This window comes from Glossina fuscipes, unplaced genomic scaffold (assembly GCF_014805625.2).
Source record: "Glossina fuscipes isolate IAEA_lab_2018 unplaced genomic scaffold, Yale_Gfus_2 42, whole genome shotgun sequence".
In the NCBI taxonomy this organism is placed as follows: domain Eukaryota; kingdom Metazoa; phylum Arthropoda; class Insecta; order Diptera; family Glossinidae; genus Glossina; species Glossina fuscipes.
Genome location: NW_023998426.1, coordinates 151,587 through 172,340, shown reverse-complemented (window position 1 = coordinate 172,340; position 20,754 = coordinate 151,587). Strand labels below are relative to the sequence as shown.

The 20,754-nt window shown below is 34.0% G+C and overlaps 2 protein-coding genes and 1 pseudogene across 2 annotated transcripts; 2 read left to right on the top strand and 1 right to left on the bottom strand.

Moving 5' to 3' along the window:
• Window positions 1-4,362: 4,362 nt before the first annotated feature.
• LOC119636983 (dymeclin) lies at window positions 4,363-8,595 on the top strand. The gene is made up of 6 exons (XM_038032748.1): window positions 4,363-4,667; window positions 4,773-5,287; window positions 5,352-6,090; window positions 6,153-6,650; window positions 6,722-6,844; window positions 7,985-8,595. Exons 1-6 carry the CDS (start codon window positions 4,587-4,589, stop codon window positions 8,132-8,134), a joined length of 2,106 nt encoding a protein of 701 aa, XP_037888676.1. The 5' UTR covers window positions 4,363-4,586; the 3' UTR covers window positions 8,135-8,595.
• A 642-nt stretch (window positions 8,596-9,237) lies between these two features.
• LOC119637005 lies at window positions 9,238-10,769 on the top strand (annotated as a pseudogene).
• An 8,820-nt stretch (window positions 10,770-19,589) lies between these two features.
• LOC119636980 (kunitz-type serine protease inhibitor textilinin-3) lies at window positions 19,590-20,427 on the bottom strand. The gene has a single exon (XM_038032745.1). The coding sequence runs from the start codon at window positions 20,265-20,267 to the stop codon at window positions 19,905-19,907; it is 363 nt and encodes a 120-aa protein (XP_037888673.1). The 5' UTR covers window positions 20,268-20,427; the 3' UTR covers window positions 19,590-19,904.
• Between the last annotated feature and the right edge of the window lie 327 nt (window positions 20,428-20,754).

Sequence of the window (20,754 nt, the reverse complement as noted above, 5' to 3'; positions counted from 1 at the left end):
TATCCTCGATAGAAACGGGAAAGTATTACATTTAGGCATGTCCGCGCCCGTACGTATGAGTAATGTCTGCTCTAAACCTTATTCTGAAAATCCTAATTCTATCCTAAAAATAGAATTATAATCTTCAAATTTGACAGAAACATTGAAAGTTCTCGCATGCAAGTTGACATTGACAATAGGGGCAATCCGTTGAAGAAGATGCCTGCAGTGTCACGTAAACTGAGAGCACATCGTACCTTCCAAAGAAAATGAAAAAAAAAATCGTTTTTCGTTCATTACTTACAGACTACAGCGGATAAATCTATAACAATTTACATGTGTAGTCTACGGGCGACGCTGTAACGCAAAAATGGAAAACATAGGCCAGGCCGGCTCCATTTTATAGTGTAGCATAATTTCATTTTTTTGTAGAAACCTTTATAACGCCCAGAAGCAAGCTCCAGAAACCCCATAAAATATATACACTCATGACTAATACCAAATTCGGAATGCACCAACGTGTGTTCATCTGTCTGTCCGCCCAACTCCGTTTTCGCTCACAAACTTTGAATTTGATAAAGACACGCCTAGAATGCAAGAAAATCTGTCAACATTTTTCCTTGCTGTGCTTTTGCTGTACTCCTGGCCCACTATAGGGAAAATCAGCCACGCCTACAAATTTTGTTTTTGCTTTAGTTTCTTTTAGAATAACGGTGACTGGCATGCAAGATTCGCTCGCGGCCAACTCTCATTTTTTTACTTGTTTTGCTTTTTTTTAGTTTCGCAGTCGCGGCTACAGTGCGGAATGCAATTAGAGCTGAGGTTTTCAACATAGTTGACCTTCCTTAAAAAAAAAAAAATTAAAAATATTTTCTTATATTAAATATCTGACCTCAAGATACACATCTTTGGCCAAATGCTACGCTTAAGTGTTTTTGACTTTTTAAATAGATATTCAAGTCTTCGTTGAGAGCCTTTCGAAACCAGTGACAGTGCTAGAGTTAGTTACTTTTAATAAATTAAATAAATAAAACAGGTTCAATTTAAAAACATTACGTTTTGTAAACAAACAACAAATATTATAGTGAGACACGGCATTAAACACCTTACACCACTTCGTTTAACAGAGAACACCTCGGCCCCTCAAATTTCATCAAAATATCGCAAAAATTGCGATCTGTAAGTTGAACGCAACAAAACAAAACGGACAGACGAGCAGACAAGTCTAGATGGATTCTCAAACTTTTACGGTGATACGACCAAGTTATCCGAAAACCTCATACATCCTGGACTAGCCTCTCAAAATGCCGGACATCTTGCTAATAGTTTACGATTGAGATGTAAACATATGTCTGCGATATCTATTGCGAATACGCTTTGTCACTTTGATTAGAATGAGAAAAGAAAAGCACAAAACCTTAAGTTCTACATTGTGATTGTGTGTGTGTGTGTGTGTATGCTTGGATTTATGTGTATGGGAATGTATCGTCATAACCATCATGATTATCATTATTATTGCATTGCTAAACATTTTTGGTTGTTAACTTGCAGCCGGCAATATCCGCTCGAAGCTTCCTCTGTGATCTGGCCGCTTCGCTGAATACTGCAAGCGTAGCAACGGCTATGACTTTTATTTTTCAAATACTCACAAGTGTGAAAACATTTAACAATGAAAATATAAATATTATATTTCAAGGTCTGAGTCCTTGCTAGTCTTAAAGTTTGATTCACCTGATTACAAAAATCACTAACACAAAAGTTCTTAAGCATCCAATTTCTTTGAAAAAGCTTAATAGAATAAAGGGAACTGCTCTTAGAACAAATAAAAATATCGGTAACTGCCAAGCTGAAAATTCCTTCTCTTCTCTCGTCATTTACAAATTTATTGATAATAAGCACAGACACTCCGGGAGATTCTGAGTAGAGTAAGCCTTGCTTAACGCAGCGCAGTGAGTTATTCTCATTAACTGTACCCTTCAGAAATCTCCAAATGTCTCCAACTGTGTCGCATTAATCGCACACACTTTCGAACGTCAGATCTCTCTCTCTCTCTCTCTAATCCGTCGTGAAAAAAATTTTGCATGAAACAAAAAATATTGGCTAACGCCTTTTCAGAAATTAATGCGAGACACATTATTTCTGGAACAAGAGGATCATATAATTAACATAAACTTTTCAAAATCAATTGGGGCTTTTGCAGTAGACCTTAGTAAATTTTTTATCCGTTCGTCATTATTCTCGAGTGCCTTCCGTTATAAACCCTAAGAATAGTTTATATTCTTTAAGTGTAATACGGAATTGAAGCACTAGCGCCTATTGATTCCGATCTATATAGTTGAGTTGAGAGAAGTTTCGCAAAGTGCTTAACAATGTAGTCAAGCTAAACGAGAAAAATTCTGCCAAGATATTTCAATAGATTTATCGGGAATTTCTGTAACTCTTATGGTTTCAGTTTTTTTCTATTAAATTAATAACCGTATCCTGAATTCGAGGTTGACACAGTTAAGAGATCAACAACGTATCGAAAAATGAAGGTTTGACCATTTTGTAAGCTGTGAAGATCAGGAGGGTTGATATTAAAATGAGTAGGTCTCAGACACAGGAAGGATATCTTTCCCCAAGTCTTTGTTAACAAGTGGTTATGTGGATAGCCTGTTAAGGCAAAGCAAACTTCCGGTAGAGCAACTGGCTTGCCATAGTGATGTTTTCTTTCTACTCTTCCTGCATTAGGCTAAGCCTTTTTTTGTTTTCACAATGATCAAGCTATCGTTCGCTTTGATGTTTTTTGTTGCCACCGACAGATATTAACAAATTCCGGAACTCTTTATTCTCCTATTCACGGTAAAAATAGACCGAAAAAGCTTTCGCTTGTAACTTTTCATCACACCACTTGTGGTAAAGCTTATATTAAGTTTTTGCGGATGTGTGTAACACGCAGAAGCGATTATAATTCGCCCGCCTTTTATTGAACCGATCGATTCAGAATCATTTTTTAAATCGATCTAAGTCCGTCTGTCCATCTGATTTCTGGCCAGGACAATTTCTATTCACGCTGCAGGTCGCAATTCTAAGATGCTTCGATGAAATTTGGTACACTGACGTGTTTTGACTAAAGATCAAACGCTGTTGAAATTGGATTGGATCGGTCCACTTTAGTCCAACCTATTTTGAAAAGTCGTTATATGGAAAAAATTACAATTTGCATAATTTCTCGACGAAGGTGGCTAACTAATAATATTTTGGCATTCTAAATTCAATCGGATGGGGCAACTTTTTGAACCCTTTCTTAAATAGCTGAAATTGAAATTCATATAACAAAACGGTCTAATTTTTGATGCTTTATGATGCAAATCAAATCATAATAGTAATTTATTATAAAAAATTTAACTGTACTAAATTTGGCTTTTTTTGGTTCTACTCTACATATATAGTTTCCCGAAAAATGTTCCGTTGTAGAGCAGAAAAGTTTAAATTTTAATATATTGTGATGAAATTTAAGAAATAATACTAATTTAAAATAAAAAAATTCGCTGTTCGACTAGTCACGCCTATTTATGGATCCTACATCATGTGAAGATTTTTACGAAAATTTTGTTGTGTTTTTTAGGGTAGAAAAGCTACATTTTTAATATAATATGATCAAAGTTGATTCATAATAAATCCAGTCAACCAGGTCTAAACACATTGATAACAGCGAAGACACGGCTTCGTATGAAAAAAGTTACGTAAACATAAATGATGATGGTCATAGTCATGAGACCTAGTGGTAATAATCGGTAAATTGGGGTTCTCCTTTAAAAAAATATCTGAGAAAAATTAAAGCAACTAAATGATAATGAGAAAAATTTGCAAAATTTTTTAGACAAGGAAAAGGTTATATATTATTAATTTCACCAGCGTCTAAGATAATCGGTTTTATTAAAAACTCTGCCGCGGTTGACATATGAACCCTTGACCAGTGAATTTTTGGTCGATAACTTATGCCTATTGGGCCGCTCAAGTGATTTACTCTTTATCCGGTGACTATTTCTATGCTTTATAAACGTATGGTAAATATTTTAAACGAGCAAATAAAACTTGCGTTCCGTGGGTATATTTGTCTTATTGTAAATATATTCAATTTCGTTCGTCTTTATCTTAATTCGAATCAGCTGTGTTTAAATGTTTCATTTCAAGTTTTCTGTTTCTTGTGCTCATTTACATGTCGACAATTCAATGAACTTGGCAGCTCTAAGAAAATAAGTAGAATATGGCAACGCTACACTTTGTCCCATATCAGAAAAAAAGTTTGCCGACACGAAAAAAATATGCAAAAGTATTAAAAAATTCTTGATTCCAATAAATTTTAAATAATCCATACACATTACCTATGGCGTTAAATGATTAAAACAATAAAAACAAAATTAAAAGCAACAAAACAAATGCCACGGCTTGCAAGTAAGGAAGAAACGCAAAACGTCAGCAAAAAAAGTAGAAACAAGTGAAGAAAACAAAAACCGACATAACCAACATAAGAAGCCAACTAAGCTGAAAAGAGCAGTGAAAAACAATCATATAAAAAATTTGAAAGAGTGTTTTTAGCACTCAAAACTAAGACAGAAGCTGATATGGGAATTAATATTAGCAGGCAGACAGACTTGGCAGGAAATGTATATTTGCAAAAGTTTGTAGGAAGGACACATATTCATGTAAGTGAGATGGAGTGAAATTATAAGGGCTTTAACTGATTGAACCTTTTGTTTACATCGTGAAAAAGATTTCTTCATTGATTGAACTTTTTGTTTACATTACAGCATGATGACTTGGAGTTTTGGCGAGCACTGTTAAATTATAATATAAGTATTCCCGAGACCAGTCAAGATCAATTGAATCTAGATTCGCGATTGGAATCATTGTGTCAGTCATTCATCAGTAATAACTTGAAAACTGGAAATTTTGGTTCACTGATTGTTGTATTCTTGGAAAAAGTCGCAGAATTGTTATCCCTATCGGATCAAGAAAGCAATTTACATATATGGCAGACATTCAATGCTTTATTTATAATACGCACCGTGATCAAGTATATCATAGAGACGGGTTCAGAGTTTCAATTGCTGCAGCATTTCGAAGCTATACCAAATGAACAGTTATTAAAGGCGGAAGAAGAAAATTTGACAGCAGTAACTGCAGAAAATGTAGTCATTGGCACGGAGGCTAATGGTAACGATGAAGCTGCGATTGCGATCAACACAGCCGTAATGGTGGACGGGTCTAAATTCGAGACATTCATTGATGCCATAGTCAATTTGATTGTTGTCATACCTGTGAAGTAAGCGATTATCTAATATATTTGCTAAGCGTTCTTTTTCTTTACTTTATTATAACTTTTTTAGAGAGTTTACATATCATTTGCATCTGGAATCGGTTAACTGTTTGATCACTTTGTTGTCGGTTCATTTGTTTACACAACAGGCTGCAGAAAAGCTCATCATCTTCCGAACTATATATAAATGTCAGCACGCGAACGTATTAATGTCGGCTCTGTTGCATTTTGTAGCTCGCTTGGTAGAAGTTCCACCCACTATGTTTGGTAATGCTTCAACTGGCTCATTTGTTTTCGGTATAGCGGAATCTTTGCTCTCAATATTTAGTTTCCGTAAGCAACAGGATATTTTGAAAATTAGTGGCGTGACTGGAGTAGAGCTGTCATTACAATTTCGGCAACATTTCCCTTTGGCCAATCAAAGTCTTCTCTTAATTCTCATACTAACCAATCATTGCACGAGCAAAGGCAATGCTTACCGTGCTAGTTTATTCGGCTGTGCTGATTCGAAGGAGTCGCCAAAAGAAGGCAGTAATACGTTTCAAATTGACTTTTCAGCGGTATATGAGACTTTGTGCCGTGTAGTAACCATTGATCAGGCTACTTTACTGCTGTATCTCCTATTGCACCGTAACGAGCGCTTCTATAAATTCGTAATGACGCAACCTGATCTTGAAAAGTTGGTTACACCGATTTTGCAGACTTTGTACAATGCTCCCGATAGCACTTCACATCACATTTATATGTCGCTAATAGTTCTGCTTATATTAAGTGAGGATGATGGCTTCAACAAAAATGTTCACAATATTGTAAGTTGCGTAAGCAGTAAAATGGAAAAGGACCGGTTAAGTCGATTTATTATAACTTTTAGATTTTGAAAAACGTCACTTGGTATACAGAACGCACCATTTCCGAAATTTCGTTAGGAGGCCTTTTGATATTGGTGGTTATACGCACTATACAGTACAATATGTTGAAAATGCGTGACAAATATTTACACACTAATTGCTTAGCTGCTTTGGCAAATATGTCGGGACAGTTTCGCAATCTTCATCCGTACGTAGCGCAACGGCTGATATCTCTGTTCGAGACACTGGCACGCAAACACACCCGTTTAGATGCTCAACTTAAAGAACCTGTTAATAGTGCCGTATTTGTTAATGTTTCCACCACACCTGAGGACATGATGCAAGACTTGACCGTTTTGGAGGAAGTATTGCGTATGGTATTGGAAATTTTAAATTCATGTCTTTCCAATCAATTGGTTTACTGTCCAAATTTGGTATATACTCTCCTGTATAAACGTAGCGTTTTCGAGGGATTCCGCAGCCATCATGCCTTCCAGGATATAATACAAAATATTGATATGGTAGAAGCCTATTAAGCATTTATCTCGCTCCTTATATTAGAATCTTATTTTTTTTTTGTTTTTGCTGACAGGTAGTGGGCTTCTTTTCGTCTCGTTTGCAGCGAGTACAAGAACAACGTGGAGAGTTGGGTGTAAATGAAGTGTTTGAAGTGATTTCTAAAGGTGCCAGTCAGTGGTCAAGCGATCGGTTACGGGTAAGTTAATCAATTAAAATTAGTTGGTTAGTTAGAAACACCAAGGGAGACAATACTTTTTCTATACGAAGAAATTTTCTTTACAAACTGCGAAATTATTAAAAGTGAGTCCGCAAAAAAATCATCTCTGTCTTCGAATTGTAGCAAAAACCGGCAATTAAAATCAACGAACAGAGGCATTAAAAAGTCCAGTTTAGAAAGTCTTCCTTGCCTCGTTAAATTGTTTGAAAGTGAAAGCAGAGAACTATCGCCTGGACAGGATTCTTTTTTAATGTTGAGCGCATTTCATTGGTCATTATAAGCAGTTTCCTTATAAGAGGGTTGTAACGACGTATTGTTAAGGCAAGGAAAAATGAGAAAATAACAATTATTTGAGTTGCGCTGGTTGTCGATTTAAAAATCTGTGTTTCGAGATAAACGCGTTTGAAGTTTTGTTATATGTTATGCCTTCTTTTATAGATAATAAATCAATTTTTTGTTATATTTATTTTTCTATTATTCTGACATTCGAGGACCATACAATTGCGCTTCCAAGTTAAAATATTTCTCCTCTTTCACTTTTCTCGAAGACTCGATGCTACATCCTGCTTGTTTTTCAGCATTTGCCAGGCTGTTCAACTTTCTTGATCAACCTAGCGTTGGCTTGTATGATTATGCACTAATATACACTTTCACAACTTTAGTGAATTGTAAAATACTAATTGTCCCGTCATTAAAATATCACACAGCAGTGTCAGTGGCCATGTTCAAGACATTTTGTTTATGGAAAATTCCGATATTTTAAGGAAACAATGGTATCTTACAAGGCAAAAACCATTTCATGCGATTTTTTGAGATAGCAGGAAAACAGACGGACAAACCACCTTAGATCGATTCATAAAGTGATTCTAAATTAATCGATATAATAAATGCTCAAGTCCTTCTGGATATTATAGACATCTGTGAAAGCTTAATAAATCCTCTTACCACAAGCGGTCTAATGAATAACAGTCTTTAGTTCAGTTACCAATAGACATATATTCTCGTATTGTAGGGCAGCTTATGCATAACCAATTGTTATGAGTTTAGAAAACTCATTTAGAAAAAACCAATAGTTTCTCTGACGACATATTAACTTTTATTTTTTTGTTTAACTTTTAGAAATTTGCCGATTTAAAATTTAAATACGTTGAAGAAGATGCTCCTGAGGAGTTTTTCATACCATATGTGTGGACACTGGTGTGCAAATATGGCTGTGTGCACTTTAGCTCTGAGAGCATAAAAGGTATCACCGCTGAAATATCGTGCTAATATAGAACAAGAAGAACCCGAAAAGAAAGGACGACACAAATACAAAATTTGAAAAACAAAATTTTATAATCAAATGAATGCAAAGACATCTTCCCCTGTCTACGTTAACCGTTTGTTACATTTTCCCATTTTCCATTTACAAAAGTAATATACAGAATATCAAATTTTTGTTTTCTTTCTTTCACTCTACTCAAAAGTCTTTTTTTTCTTTGTTTTTTGTTTTTCAATTATTTTGTTTAGTTTTATATTAATTTGCGTTAATTGGCTTACGGTTAAGCAAATTTCCCCTATTTTCCATTTTCTTTCATATCGTGTTATGTTATGTTTTTTTTTTTTAATGACCTTGAAAAAAGTTTGAATTATTCCACATGCACTTAGGCAACTGGCACAAGCAATTCTAATTGAGTTTTCCGTAAGCTTTTTAGCAAATCAATATAATTAATTAAAGAAATATTGAAAAATGAACAAAACAAAAATCTCCTAAGTATCGACAATTACTTAATGTTTTAGAAAATTGATTTTTTTGTCGTAACTGTCTTCGATTAAAAATTTATATTTTTTTTGCTTAAATCGAAATATCAAAGAAAATCAATAGTGAAAATAGTTAATAATAAATGCAATAATATGACTAAAGAAAATTGTTTTGTTTGTTTATAGGAAAAAACACAAGAAAAAAAAAACAAAAACAAAAAAAGAAAAGAAAAGTGAAAATAGTCTGTCCATTTAAACTCAAATACTAAAAATAATGAACAAATAAAAAATTTTGTAAATTATGTTTAAAGCAATTGCAGAATGTATTTATGTATGTGTATAATGAAAAATAAATGAGAAAAATTTATATGTTACGGAGAATTGTAATAATAATATAAATAATAATAAGTACCAGAAATATTGCAATAAATTCATTTTAATTAAGAGTAAACTTTTCTGCTCCATTTAATGTTTTTTCGTGTTAAGCAAACGATGTTTTGAAATGGGCTGAGTTTTTTTGTTTTGCTTTGTTTTTTTTTTTTTTCCTTTGCTTTTTAAATAGATCACGTCGTTTATTTCGTAATTGATATTTTAAATTAAGAAATAGTTATTAGGAATTAATGCGAGATAAAATGTCTAATAAAACTATCACATCGGTCTTTTTGGATTTGTTTACCCGATTGGCTTAGTCGTATGGAATCACAAGTTTATCTAAGAAATAAATGCATTTTATAGAAAATTATTCTTCAGCCTACGTGAATCTGAAAAATCAGAAATTCTATAAGGTATAAGCGTATATGTAGGTGTGCGCAAATCTATGTCTGCACATCTAACTCGGTTGAGGATACGATTAAAACACACACAGGAAGTTCGTCTGATTTCGACGTTGAACGCAACTATCTACTATCATGTGGTTATAGCGGACGCGGAGTAGTTTAGCAATTGATCGTTTCTCCATGGTCTACTACGATTTGCGAATGTTGCGTTTGATTTCGCCTATACCAGTTTTAGGGGATCCACAATTATTGAAATTTTTACCCTCGCAATCTTCACGTTTAGTCGTGGTCTCCAGTTATGGCCAAGTACAGTTAAAATTTCAATGTGTAACATAAATAACAGCAAGCAGCCAGTGTGTACTAAGCTTCGGTATAAGCTTTCCGGTGATCAATCTGGTCATATAAGTACTATAGCGTCGGTAAATACTCCCCAACCACAATTTAATGCTTTCTCTCGTGATACCGAATTTGCTGATCCACTACCTATTACTGATACCACATTCCCCTTATCGTCAATAGTTTTGTCGCACTTGGTTACGGGTACACGGGTACTTCCCTGATTGACCAGCCGAGCGTTATTAATATCGCCGTCCGACACCAATAGAACAGGAAGTTTTGAGCAACATGAAAATGTAAGGACCAATTGGATATTCACCCAACCTGCGTAATCAAATAGCGCATATAACTGAACGCCCTAATGCTGATGGAAGTGCAAGTAGAACCACGTTACCGAGTTGCATCTTCATCAATACATAACTGCCCATAAACGTAGAGTATGCGTCGAAGGAAATCTCTCTTTCTTGCCATTTTCTTTGCGCTTAGTTTTCTAGTTAAGTAGGCATCTTAACATCTACTCTACTTAACACTTGTTACAGGGGCAGGCAATAATTTAATCAGCATTGTTAAATCATCGAACAACAATGTTAACATAATACCCCAACGCTACAGCAAAGTCGACTTGATGTACTCGGAGCTGGGTACACAAGATTTCCATTTCGAACAACACAATCGGACTTGCTTCGCAAGTTTAGAAGCTACGCTACTCAACCGTTATTGCGACGCCATGCTACACAATTTTATATTTTATTGAACCTTTAAAGGAGAAATGATTCGAACATAGCTGCTCTAAAGAGTTTTGTCGGACTTGTGAATTGGATTTCGCCAATTTCATATGTTCGACAAGAGTACGGGTGAGTACATAAAAATTATTAGCATAGTTTTGAGACAATAAACATCCGCGTTTGTTGTTATCCAACTTCCAATCCTTGTCAAGGTAGCAATTTTTTGCATTTATTTCGCAACGTTGCACCGAAGCTTCAGCTTTGGAACTAATTCTATCCGATCGGTCCTATAATGTTGCGTTCATTGACAGTACCAGTAAACATTGACAGTAACAGTAAAGTTGTAACGCTGACTTAAGGTGCATGTAAGCACGCATTTGTTGGAAAATGAGTTACACGTTTCGAACAGGATAGCATTTTAGGTTCTCGCGGCACATGACTTCTTAACTGTTGTTCCAGTTGGTGGGCGGAGGTTAAGGACATTTTTTCGCATAAAGGATATTTCCATTCTTTTAAGCTATCAAGTTGATTATGCGCCGAATTTAATTGCTGATGATATTTTTCAAAGCAATCGAACTCTTCACTACATTCTCTGCAAGTAATATCCAATTTAATGTTTATATTGTTTCAGTTCGGAACTCGCGTTTGTTTTCTTCAAGGCGAGATGCGAAGGCAAGAAGTTAAGATCTTTTTTGCGCATAATTCCATTCGGAAATTAACATATTTTTGTTCCTTAAATTATATTAATTATTTATTTTACAAGTTTATATATAGTTTTTTTTATTTACATACATTTTGAAACATCATATCAGCACCGCTCTATTGTTTTCATCGGGTGACAATAATCTCTGCTATTCTGCATCTCATATTGCTATAACATTTACTTATTATCTTTTTGGATAGATGACAAATTAATTATATAATAAAAAAAAAAAAAAAAAAATTAATAAGAAAGTGGATGAATATATGAAGAGTAAACCTAACCTCAAATATGGAAATCTTATTTTTAGGGAAAATTTGAAATCTTCTCGAATGTCGTGCTAAAGAAATTGCTAAGTGATTGTCATTGTTGTAATCGTACGTATTTAGTTGAAAGACTTTATGAATCGAGCCGTGCATATATATACGGGATTTTTGATATTTGCCCTTTATCATGGTATGACTAATGTTTCGCATTTCATTCTTATTGTTCATTAAAATTTCTTAGTTCTTACTTCTCCAATACGTTTACCCTTCTTATTGAAGCTATAAATTTTGATCATATCTCTTATAATTCGCTTTCATATTTAAAGTTTCCTTCTTATGTAATTCAAAATTTATACACATTGACTTCGTAAGCCAGACATTTCGTAGGTATTGCATAACACTCCTTAGAAAAAAACAAAATTTCTATTGTCTCTTATATCTTCCGATATGATTGCAAACTTTTTCGTATATTGTAAGGGTGCATTGGTTTACAAATTGGAGCGTCTACTGTGGTATAACCTTGAAAGAAATTAGCGAACTCACTTTATGATGCTTCATCGAAGCATCGGCAAAAGTAGGTTCACTCTATATCATGAGAATAAAGTGTTTGTGAAGCGAAATTTGACTTTTAATGAAAATTTGGCGAATAATACAAGAAGGCGAGCCGGGATTTGCTTTCCCATAAATCTGAGCGTTTATACCAGCATACTCACTTGGACTTGGACTCACTCTGCACTTGCATTAGATCTGAAAAGCAAAAGAATTGTGTTTTTATATATTTAATGGGAAATCGCACAGTACGTGGTTAAGAACGGAAAAGCCTCTTGTCTAATGAATAATATATAGACTATTGAATATCGGACTTTTATTTTTTACGCCCATTGTGGTAAAAGGATATATTAATTTTATGGGAACGTATACAACGTCTAGAAATACATGGGATCAATACACCTTCAAAAATCCTTAACGAAACGATGTGAATGAAAGTTGGCAATCGGTGTGACGAACACCATTGAAATCGGTGACAGTTTTTCGACTCCTTCCAATATATCGCCTTATTTTGAAAAGTCGTAATATGAACAGTTGTATGAAACGAAGTAATTTAGAGTATTTAATAGAGAGCTGTGTCCGACAGCTGTATGACACGAAGTAATTTAGAGTATTTAATAGAGAGCTGTGTCCGACAAAAATAATTTTAGCTGTTTTTGTGATACAGATAGTGGATGTAGAAGACCGCAGCTAATTTTCTTACTTGTTCAATTTGCAAATTCGCCGACAGCAATACGTCTTAATTTATCAATTAATAAATAAATGAGATGAAATTACTATCAAACATTTATAACAGTTGTTCCAACCTAGCAAAAGTTTTTTTAAATAAAAAGTCCCTTCACTTTTTGACCATAATAATATATTTGCGGATATATTTTACATATTTATATGCGAGTGTTAAAGCCAATTGCAGTGGTTCTCAAATACGGTTAGTTGATGCATCAAAACTACACAGGTTTTGATTAGCTTATGCTTGGCTTAGGCAATCAGATAAAGCCGGACAGACTAGATTTGAAAACTTTCTTTTTTCAGCATTGTTACGGGTCTTCATGATCGTGAGCGTGGATTTGTTGTAAATTTGTAAAACCAAGTTAAAGTTTTACGTTAAAGTTCCGATTACAGATAAACGACACGGGAGACGGCTATATACGGACATTGTGTACTTGCAGTCTTTATCAAATTCAAAATTCGTTAAGATTAGCGAATCATACGCAATCTCCTCTGTAGTTGAACAAAAAATTTGATGAAAGCGATTTCTTAGAATCTGCTTATTTTCCGTGCTTTAACAGTAATTGTGAAAAGTTTATTCCATGAATTTGAATCTTTCAACGGCAACAAGATTAACCGAATTTGAAGAAGAAAGAAACAAAAAACGAGTTCATTTAAACAAAAAACAATCGATCAGCGATTGCGCATGTGCGGCATTAAACTGGAAATTTGTATGATATACAAGATAAACAAATCGTCATACTTGATAATAATATATCGAATAAACACTTTTATAACATAAGTTGATCATATTATGCATATTAATAAATATCTTGTGTTTAAGTTAGAGGGGTTCGCACATTCATCTTCTTATTATTATCTGATTTGAATTATTTTCAAAATTTTCTTAAAAGTCAAGTAACTAAGATTAAGAAGCAAGAAGCAATTGATTTTTCTTCTTATAAATTGGACATGGTCCCTTCGATTTACGTTTTACTTAAAAAGTGCTTAGACTTTTAGTCGCCGTTAAACTAGTGTTTGTTTGTAATAACGATAATGTAAATAAAAAATAAGTTTATTTTAAAGAGAGACGATAATAATCTGAATATATGCCTTCTACTTTCATTCAAGTCTAAAAGGAGCAAAATCCTAACAATTGTTTTTAAGTTATAAGCAAAAGAAATTTGCAATAGTTTCTAAAAAATATCTCATGCGAGAAAAAAGTTGACCAAAATTTTAATATGAAAAGTGTGAATAGACAAATTGTTTTTATGTCAATATATTTTTCTTGCATAACAAAAAAACAAGAAATCATTGCAGTTTTGTTTAGACTAAAGTCTCTACATGTAAATTGTACTGGAGACAACTAAATGACTAGATGGTGCAACGTTTTCTATAAAAATCAACGAACTTTTCATGCTTTTGTTATCAATGACAATAGTAACGTAGCCATTTGACCACTTATTCTCTTATTCTCATTGCTTGTGTGGGCGCGCAGACTCTGTTAATAATTTCTTTATTTGACGTCGAATTCACTCAAACGTGTGCAAGCTAGAAGCATATATAATCCTGTGTTTCGCTAATAAGGTACCAAGTAGGTTGCATTATCTTCCTTGGGTAGAGATCCTAAGGGGAACATACTAGTGTGTGAGAAAAAGCTCTCGGTGGCGATTCGCAGCCCTAGCACAAGAAGATGCCAATCAAGTTCAATATGACAGTGAGAACTTTCCCATGCACATGATTAAGCGATCAGATGAAAATATTCTCAGACTTTCGTAGGTGCAGTGATTAAAATTCGCTATGAAAAGATTGCATCCAAATTATAGGACTCGCAAAACACGCAAATTCCAAAAGCAATTTTTGGACAAAATCGTTAAGTTCTTTTCATTTGCACTTTTTTTTTAATCGTCTTGAGAACCTCATTTAATTTCTAATCCGCGATGGCAAGCAGACGCAAGGGGCAGATGAGTAAAATCGCAATTTTACGTGAACGTAACAAGTTTCTCTGTTAAATTTTATTTAAATTTCAAAATATTATGCATGTTACAATTGGTGTAAACACCCATTGACACGAAAATATAATTAAAGGCAGTAAAAAAAAAAAACATAATTAATTTGGAAAAAAAAAAAGATTATTTATTGTATGAAGTTTTTTTTTGTTTTTGTTTTGTGAAAACAGTTCCTTTTTGAATTTCGCATATACATATATATATATATATATATATATATACGTGCAGATGTGAAGACACTCATTCGTTTATACGCATTTAAATTCGACGATAACGACCAGCATTACAAAGTCGCCCGCCTATAATTGTTTGTTATTGCTATTGTTGTTACTGTTGTTGTCTATGAAGGAACGTAACTACTATTTAACTCTGGTCGTTTCTATTGTTGCTTGTCTATTCACATATATATATGTATATATGTGTATACGTGTGTGATTAGTATTTTTGTTTTTATTTTTTATTCATTTATTTATTTATTTATTTTTTTATATTTTTTTATTTTTTTTGCTTCTTCTAATAATTTGTTGATTTTTCATTTCACTAACGCTAGTATTGGTTTAGTTTGGTTGCTTTGGCTTCGGTTTAGTTGGTTTGGCTTGGTGGTCGGCTGGTAAATATGAATATACCACAACATTGCGGTTGAATATGCATACTATTGTAGACTTGTAACTAAAAGATTGAATAGAGCTGACTGACTGCCTAGCTGAGTGGCCGGCGGGACAGCCGGGTATTTACATTTACATTTGGCGTATGGCACATATGATCTTTTGCAATATTTTTACACTTCAGTTACTATGTGTTGTTGTACTTGATGGTTTATGTTTGTTTATTATTACATTCGTAGTAGATGCGCTGCATTTGATGGTTTGCAAAAGTGAGGGAAGGAATTTTTGTTACTTGTTTTTTTTTTTTTTTTCCTTCATCATCTTCTTCTTCTTCTTCTTTTAGTAAACAATTCTTTCTTCACACTATTTATAAATGTGTATGGATATCTGATAATATTTATTGATTATCACGAGCGTGTGAATGCTTTGAATAGAAATTATTTGCAATATAGTGACGGCAGTGCTTTACAATGCCATATGCCATATAACGACGCCTGAATGGCACCAACGCTGATTGAATGAAGAGTCTAACGATCATGCACTAGCAAGCGGCTAGTGGCGGGAGTTCAATGATCTGTTAATGGCTTGTTTTGTTTTGCTCGCAATATACACAAAAATAAACAAATGGCTCTAAACTAGAAAGTGATCGAATGATTTATAATAAATAATAAAAATGATTCTTACATTTTCTGTAAAGTGCAATAAATTTTGTAGTCTCTACTCGACTAACGTGCAATATCGCTTGCATGCATGGACGTCAATTAAATGTTATTAAATTTTTAAATTTGTTTTTTGTTTCCATTTTTTTTTTTTTGATTTTTGTTATTGTGATTACTTCCTAAAAATAGCTTTTGTTGTGGTTTTTTTTTTTTTTTTTTTTTTTTTTTGTTGGTGTGTATTTGCACAATACACATGTTTGTGCAAATAATCAATCATCGCACAAACTGTAAAACTTTATTGTACTTTATTGCAATACTCGAAGTCATTGAACTACGAGGCGTTTTACGATTTGCTCATCGAGTGTTAACAATTTTGTAAACAAATGCTTTTTACTGTTAACTACATTAGATGTCCGAGTTCATCGCGCATAGCATACACATAATATAGTCTATCAACTATGGACTATGACTATGAGTATATGACAATTTTTCACAATATAGAAGAATATTGAGATTATTTTGTGTTAATCTTTCATTTGCCTACATATTCCCCTATTATCGATTTTTATTAAAACTTCAAGGTTGAAGTTCACATATTTTCTTCGATAGTATTCACTAACCCAACTTGTGGATTAGCGTAATGCTTTGAATGACTTAACTGTATCAAGCTTTTTACCAATATAATCGCATACTCGTCTAACACAGAGAATGCGTGTAGTACGAAATTAGGTTGTAGTGAAACGAGACTTGAGAAAAAATAACAAAAACATTTTCTAAATTACGACAAACACAACTTCATAATGATAAAATTTTATGAGGAAATCCGACAAGGACGGATGGACGGATCACGACGTTAGCTAGTTAAAGCCTGTTTCAAAAGCTGAAGGCATTTAAGCTTGTCCCTATCCGCCTGAGTGGCCGAATAAGCAAGAGTCTCGACTAGCAATTTAGTGGTCGTGGGTTCAAATCTCAAGTGCGGTAGAGTTTTTAATAAAGCCGAATGCCTTAGACACTTTAAGAGTTTAGTCTTCGAATTTATTCTCTGGCTAAATTAATAATAATAATAATAATAATAATAATAAGCTTCTCCCTAAAACTGAAACAGTCATGGAACGTCAATGAAAACCAGTGATAAAAACTATATATTCTAAATTTCAAATGCCGATCCTCTATTTAGCATTTGTACCATAAAGTTTCCTTAAAGTTGCCTACGTTCCTATACAGTTAACAGAAGAAAAGGTTCCCCTTCCACTGGATATTGAAGGTTGATTTTCGAAAGTTGGTCCTTGAGGGCAACAAAGTTCATCAAAATATCTCAAACAATGCGAATTTGAGTTTGAATATAAGAATACACGAACAAACAGCAGTCGTGCTTACATCGGTATTCTAAAAGGTGGGTGTACTTCAAGTCCTTGCGGGAGTTATATGCATCCGTAAAAATTTAATATATTCTTGTACCACCAGTAATGTATGTCACAAAACAAGTTAGTAGATCGTAAAATTTTGATCACTAAAGCACTATGCCAAGGTTGGTAAAATAAGCGATCGCATAATTCGGTATAAGTATTTTTTTTGAAAAATATTAGAAAATTAAAAATTTTAACGATTTAAAGAGACTTCCTACAGCTTCATATTAATAGTACTCCATAACAACATCTTAATAACTTCGTTTTTTCGTTGGATGTGCAGCTCTTTTCTCTTCAGCGATAAGTGCAAAGTGTATGGTCGTCGAGATGACCTTTTGAAGGAAATGTCAGTCAATCGATAATCTCGGCTCATTTTCAGCAGTATGCTCTCTCTTTTCGCCGCTTAATTTTGTTTTCGCATTTGTGCCCATGCGAAGGTTTTTGTAAGACGTTTATTAGTTATGGTCTCATGGACTGATCCAATTGAAATACCTATCGTGTAAAGCAAGTGATTTTTGCGCGCTATCGAGTACGACTTGTAACACTTTTCCTTTCTTCAACAACTGAATTAGCGGCCAAGAGATAAGTTGAGTTTTTATAGATTTTCTCGCTTGGTTTTTGTTAAATTATCCATTACTTTAGTGTAAGTGCAATTTTGCAATCACTTCATTATATAATTGAATGGCATAAAGTCACGAAATGATCCAGTTAAGATACCTACTGTATAATGCAAGTAAGTGAAGGGTTTATATACTCATGACGCATGACCTTGAATGAGTGCTTGCCCAAAAATTGATAGGACTTTTTGATCGCGAGACTGCCCTTTGTTCGCTGAATAACAAGTTGAACAGCGCAATATTTCGCATATAAATTTTCGTTAATGGGCCCTGCGTTGCGTATTGCTAGTCCTTTGCAAGAATTATTGTATGCTGCGGGACGGCATCTTCGTGAATGTAGGTAGTATTCCATCGCCTTCTTCTTACGTCAAATATAATGACAGCACTTGACGGTTGACTCTTATCTAGCTAATAAACATTGGTACGGATCTCTTTCCTAATCTATCTTCGTCTTGTTCTTTACACATCGTAGTGATGACATTAAACTAAAAACGGAGAAAATAAAAGAAAAGGAGATCGAACGAGGTTACATGACATAGGCCTTGTAGTTGTAAATCGAGACGTACGAGGTCTTGCAAGCTAACACTTCACTAAGATTTACATCATGCAACCGAAAGAAAATTTCGTCATTGTGAACTGCAAACGTCAGTTCTAAGCAATAGCAAAGTCTTTTGTGATAACAATTTTCTCTCATTCATCTAATCTCTGTCATTACGGATATGAATGAAAACTTAACACTAACACCTTCTCCTAATTAGCTTTGTTGCAGTTAGGCAGCGATATATATAACATAAACAATATCGAATGTTAGATTGTGTTGTAGAAAGTTGTGGAGAAACTTGTATTCATACTTTTTTTTGCCGGAATTGTTGACCTCTTTTTCGCTAAACCTCGACTTGAATTGTTTCTGTCACTATTGTGTTCACTTGTCCCTGTTATGTTCAATCGAATCATAGAGCAAACCATTTGTTCAATACTTCATACAAACGAGCGAAGCATGTTAGTGCAATCATCATATCCACGAGGAAGATTCCTTTGCAATTAATCTTTTTTCTTATAGGATCCGACTTCTTAAGTTTTCCATTTTATGAAAAAAAAATGAAGTATGTTTTCTTCAATTAGTTGCTTGAACTAAACTGTTTGCCAAATTGGTTAGGACTACGTAGTCTGTGGTCATCAAGGAAGGAAATTACCAGAAAAATTTAAGGGCTCTTGTATACTTTATATGACATTTTGCAAAATCTATATAACCTACTTCACCGAGAAAAGATTTTTCCTAGCGTTGATATTTCCTCTTCCACCAAACTCTTTTCGACCATTGATGAATTGAGTTTCTATCTATTTGAGAAGCATGAAGCGTGGTTCACAGCATTGCTTATTTAGGAGTTGCTCTACTTATTCCTCCAAACTTTCAATTAGGTCTTAGTTAGAGCACTAATGGAAAGCTTTAGATGGATGCAAACGAAAACAGAGGAATCATAGATTAACAAAAGAGAGAGAGAGAGAGTTGATGGAAGAATTTTCTTGCACTAGTTTGGAAATAAAATTTTCTAAAAAATTGTGAAAAAAAAAAAATTTACTTCAAATTTTTATTAAATAATAAAATGAATAAATTAATTAAACTCTAGATGAAAATAATCGAACAAAGAAATGAATTCGTAAAGTATAAGAGAAATGAATTCAAGCGGAAATAATTTGTTCGATGAAAAATAAAATAAAAAATTTTAGTTACAGTCTTTTTACAATCTATCAAAAAAACACTATCACATAACAAAACTTAAAACTAACAAAAAAAAAAAAAAAAAAAAAAAGAACAAAAAATGAAGGGCATCTGGTGCCTTTAAGCGGATTTTTTACTACAAGATTTAGAAAATCTCGGAATTATTTTTTCCTTAGCACTTTGGATTATTTCAGAATTTGTGTCGTCGAAAGTTACTGTTACTCTACATGCCCTTACAGGCGGCCATACACGACTTATAGCTGGGGAAATTATTATCATTGCCATCACATCCGCCAAATTTAAACTCAACGCAATCCTTTTGCTGAGCATCGTAACTCCAACGCGGTATCAAAGCGCGGCAGACGCCCTTGCGAGCTGGCATACGGCAGAAATCTTTTGGTTCTTTCTCTTTAGTCTCCTTGGCACCGGGTACCTCATCCAGAGTCATGGCTTGAAAAAGATCACTAACTTCATCGTACAGATCCCAGGGCCGTGCTTCGGCCTTTGTAATATACAGGCTAAGCAGCGTAGTCATCGTAAACGTGATTAATAATAAGCTAGCGATGGTGACAGATTTCGTTAACATTTTCACCAATATTTCACTTTTACACTCGATAAGATTTTCGGTTTTTTATGCACAATTCACGTAAGACTTGTAACTCTGTTAACTCTTCTTTAATAACTGAATTAGTGGCCAATAGATAAGTGGAGTTTTTATAGACTTTTTCGTTACCTTTTTATTTAAACTCTCCGAGACTTTAGTGTAAGCAAGTAGGTGCGATCGTTGAGTCACTTGTTGATATGCAGTTGAATAGCATAGAGTTATAATGTGTAACATAACTGTTTTGTCTAACACTCAGTCGCTTTCGTATCGGTCGGTCTCTCTTCTCTGTTTATTTATATATGATTTCGCCATCAGACTTGCGGGTAAATTCCAGTGGTTTTTACGTGTTGTTGCTATTTTACGCGTTGCCTATGCTTCCACAATTATTGTTTTTATCAGTTGTGCATGTACTTTATGACGTCACGTATATACTTTCTTTATGGTTATAAGCAATTATTTCCCTCCTTTT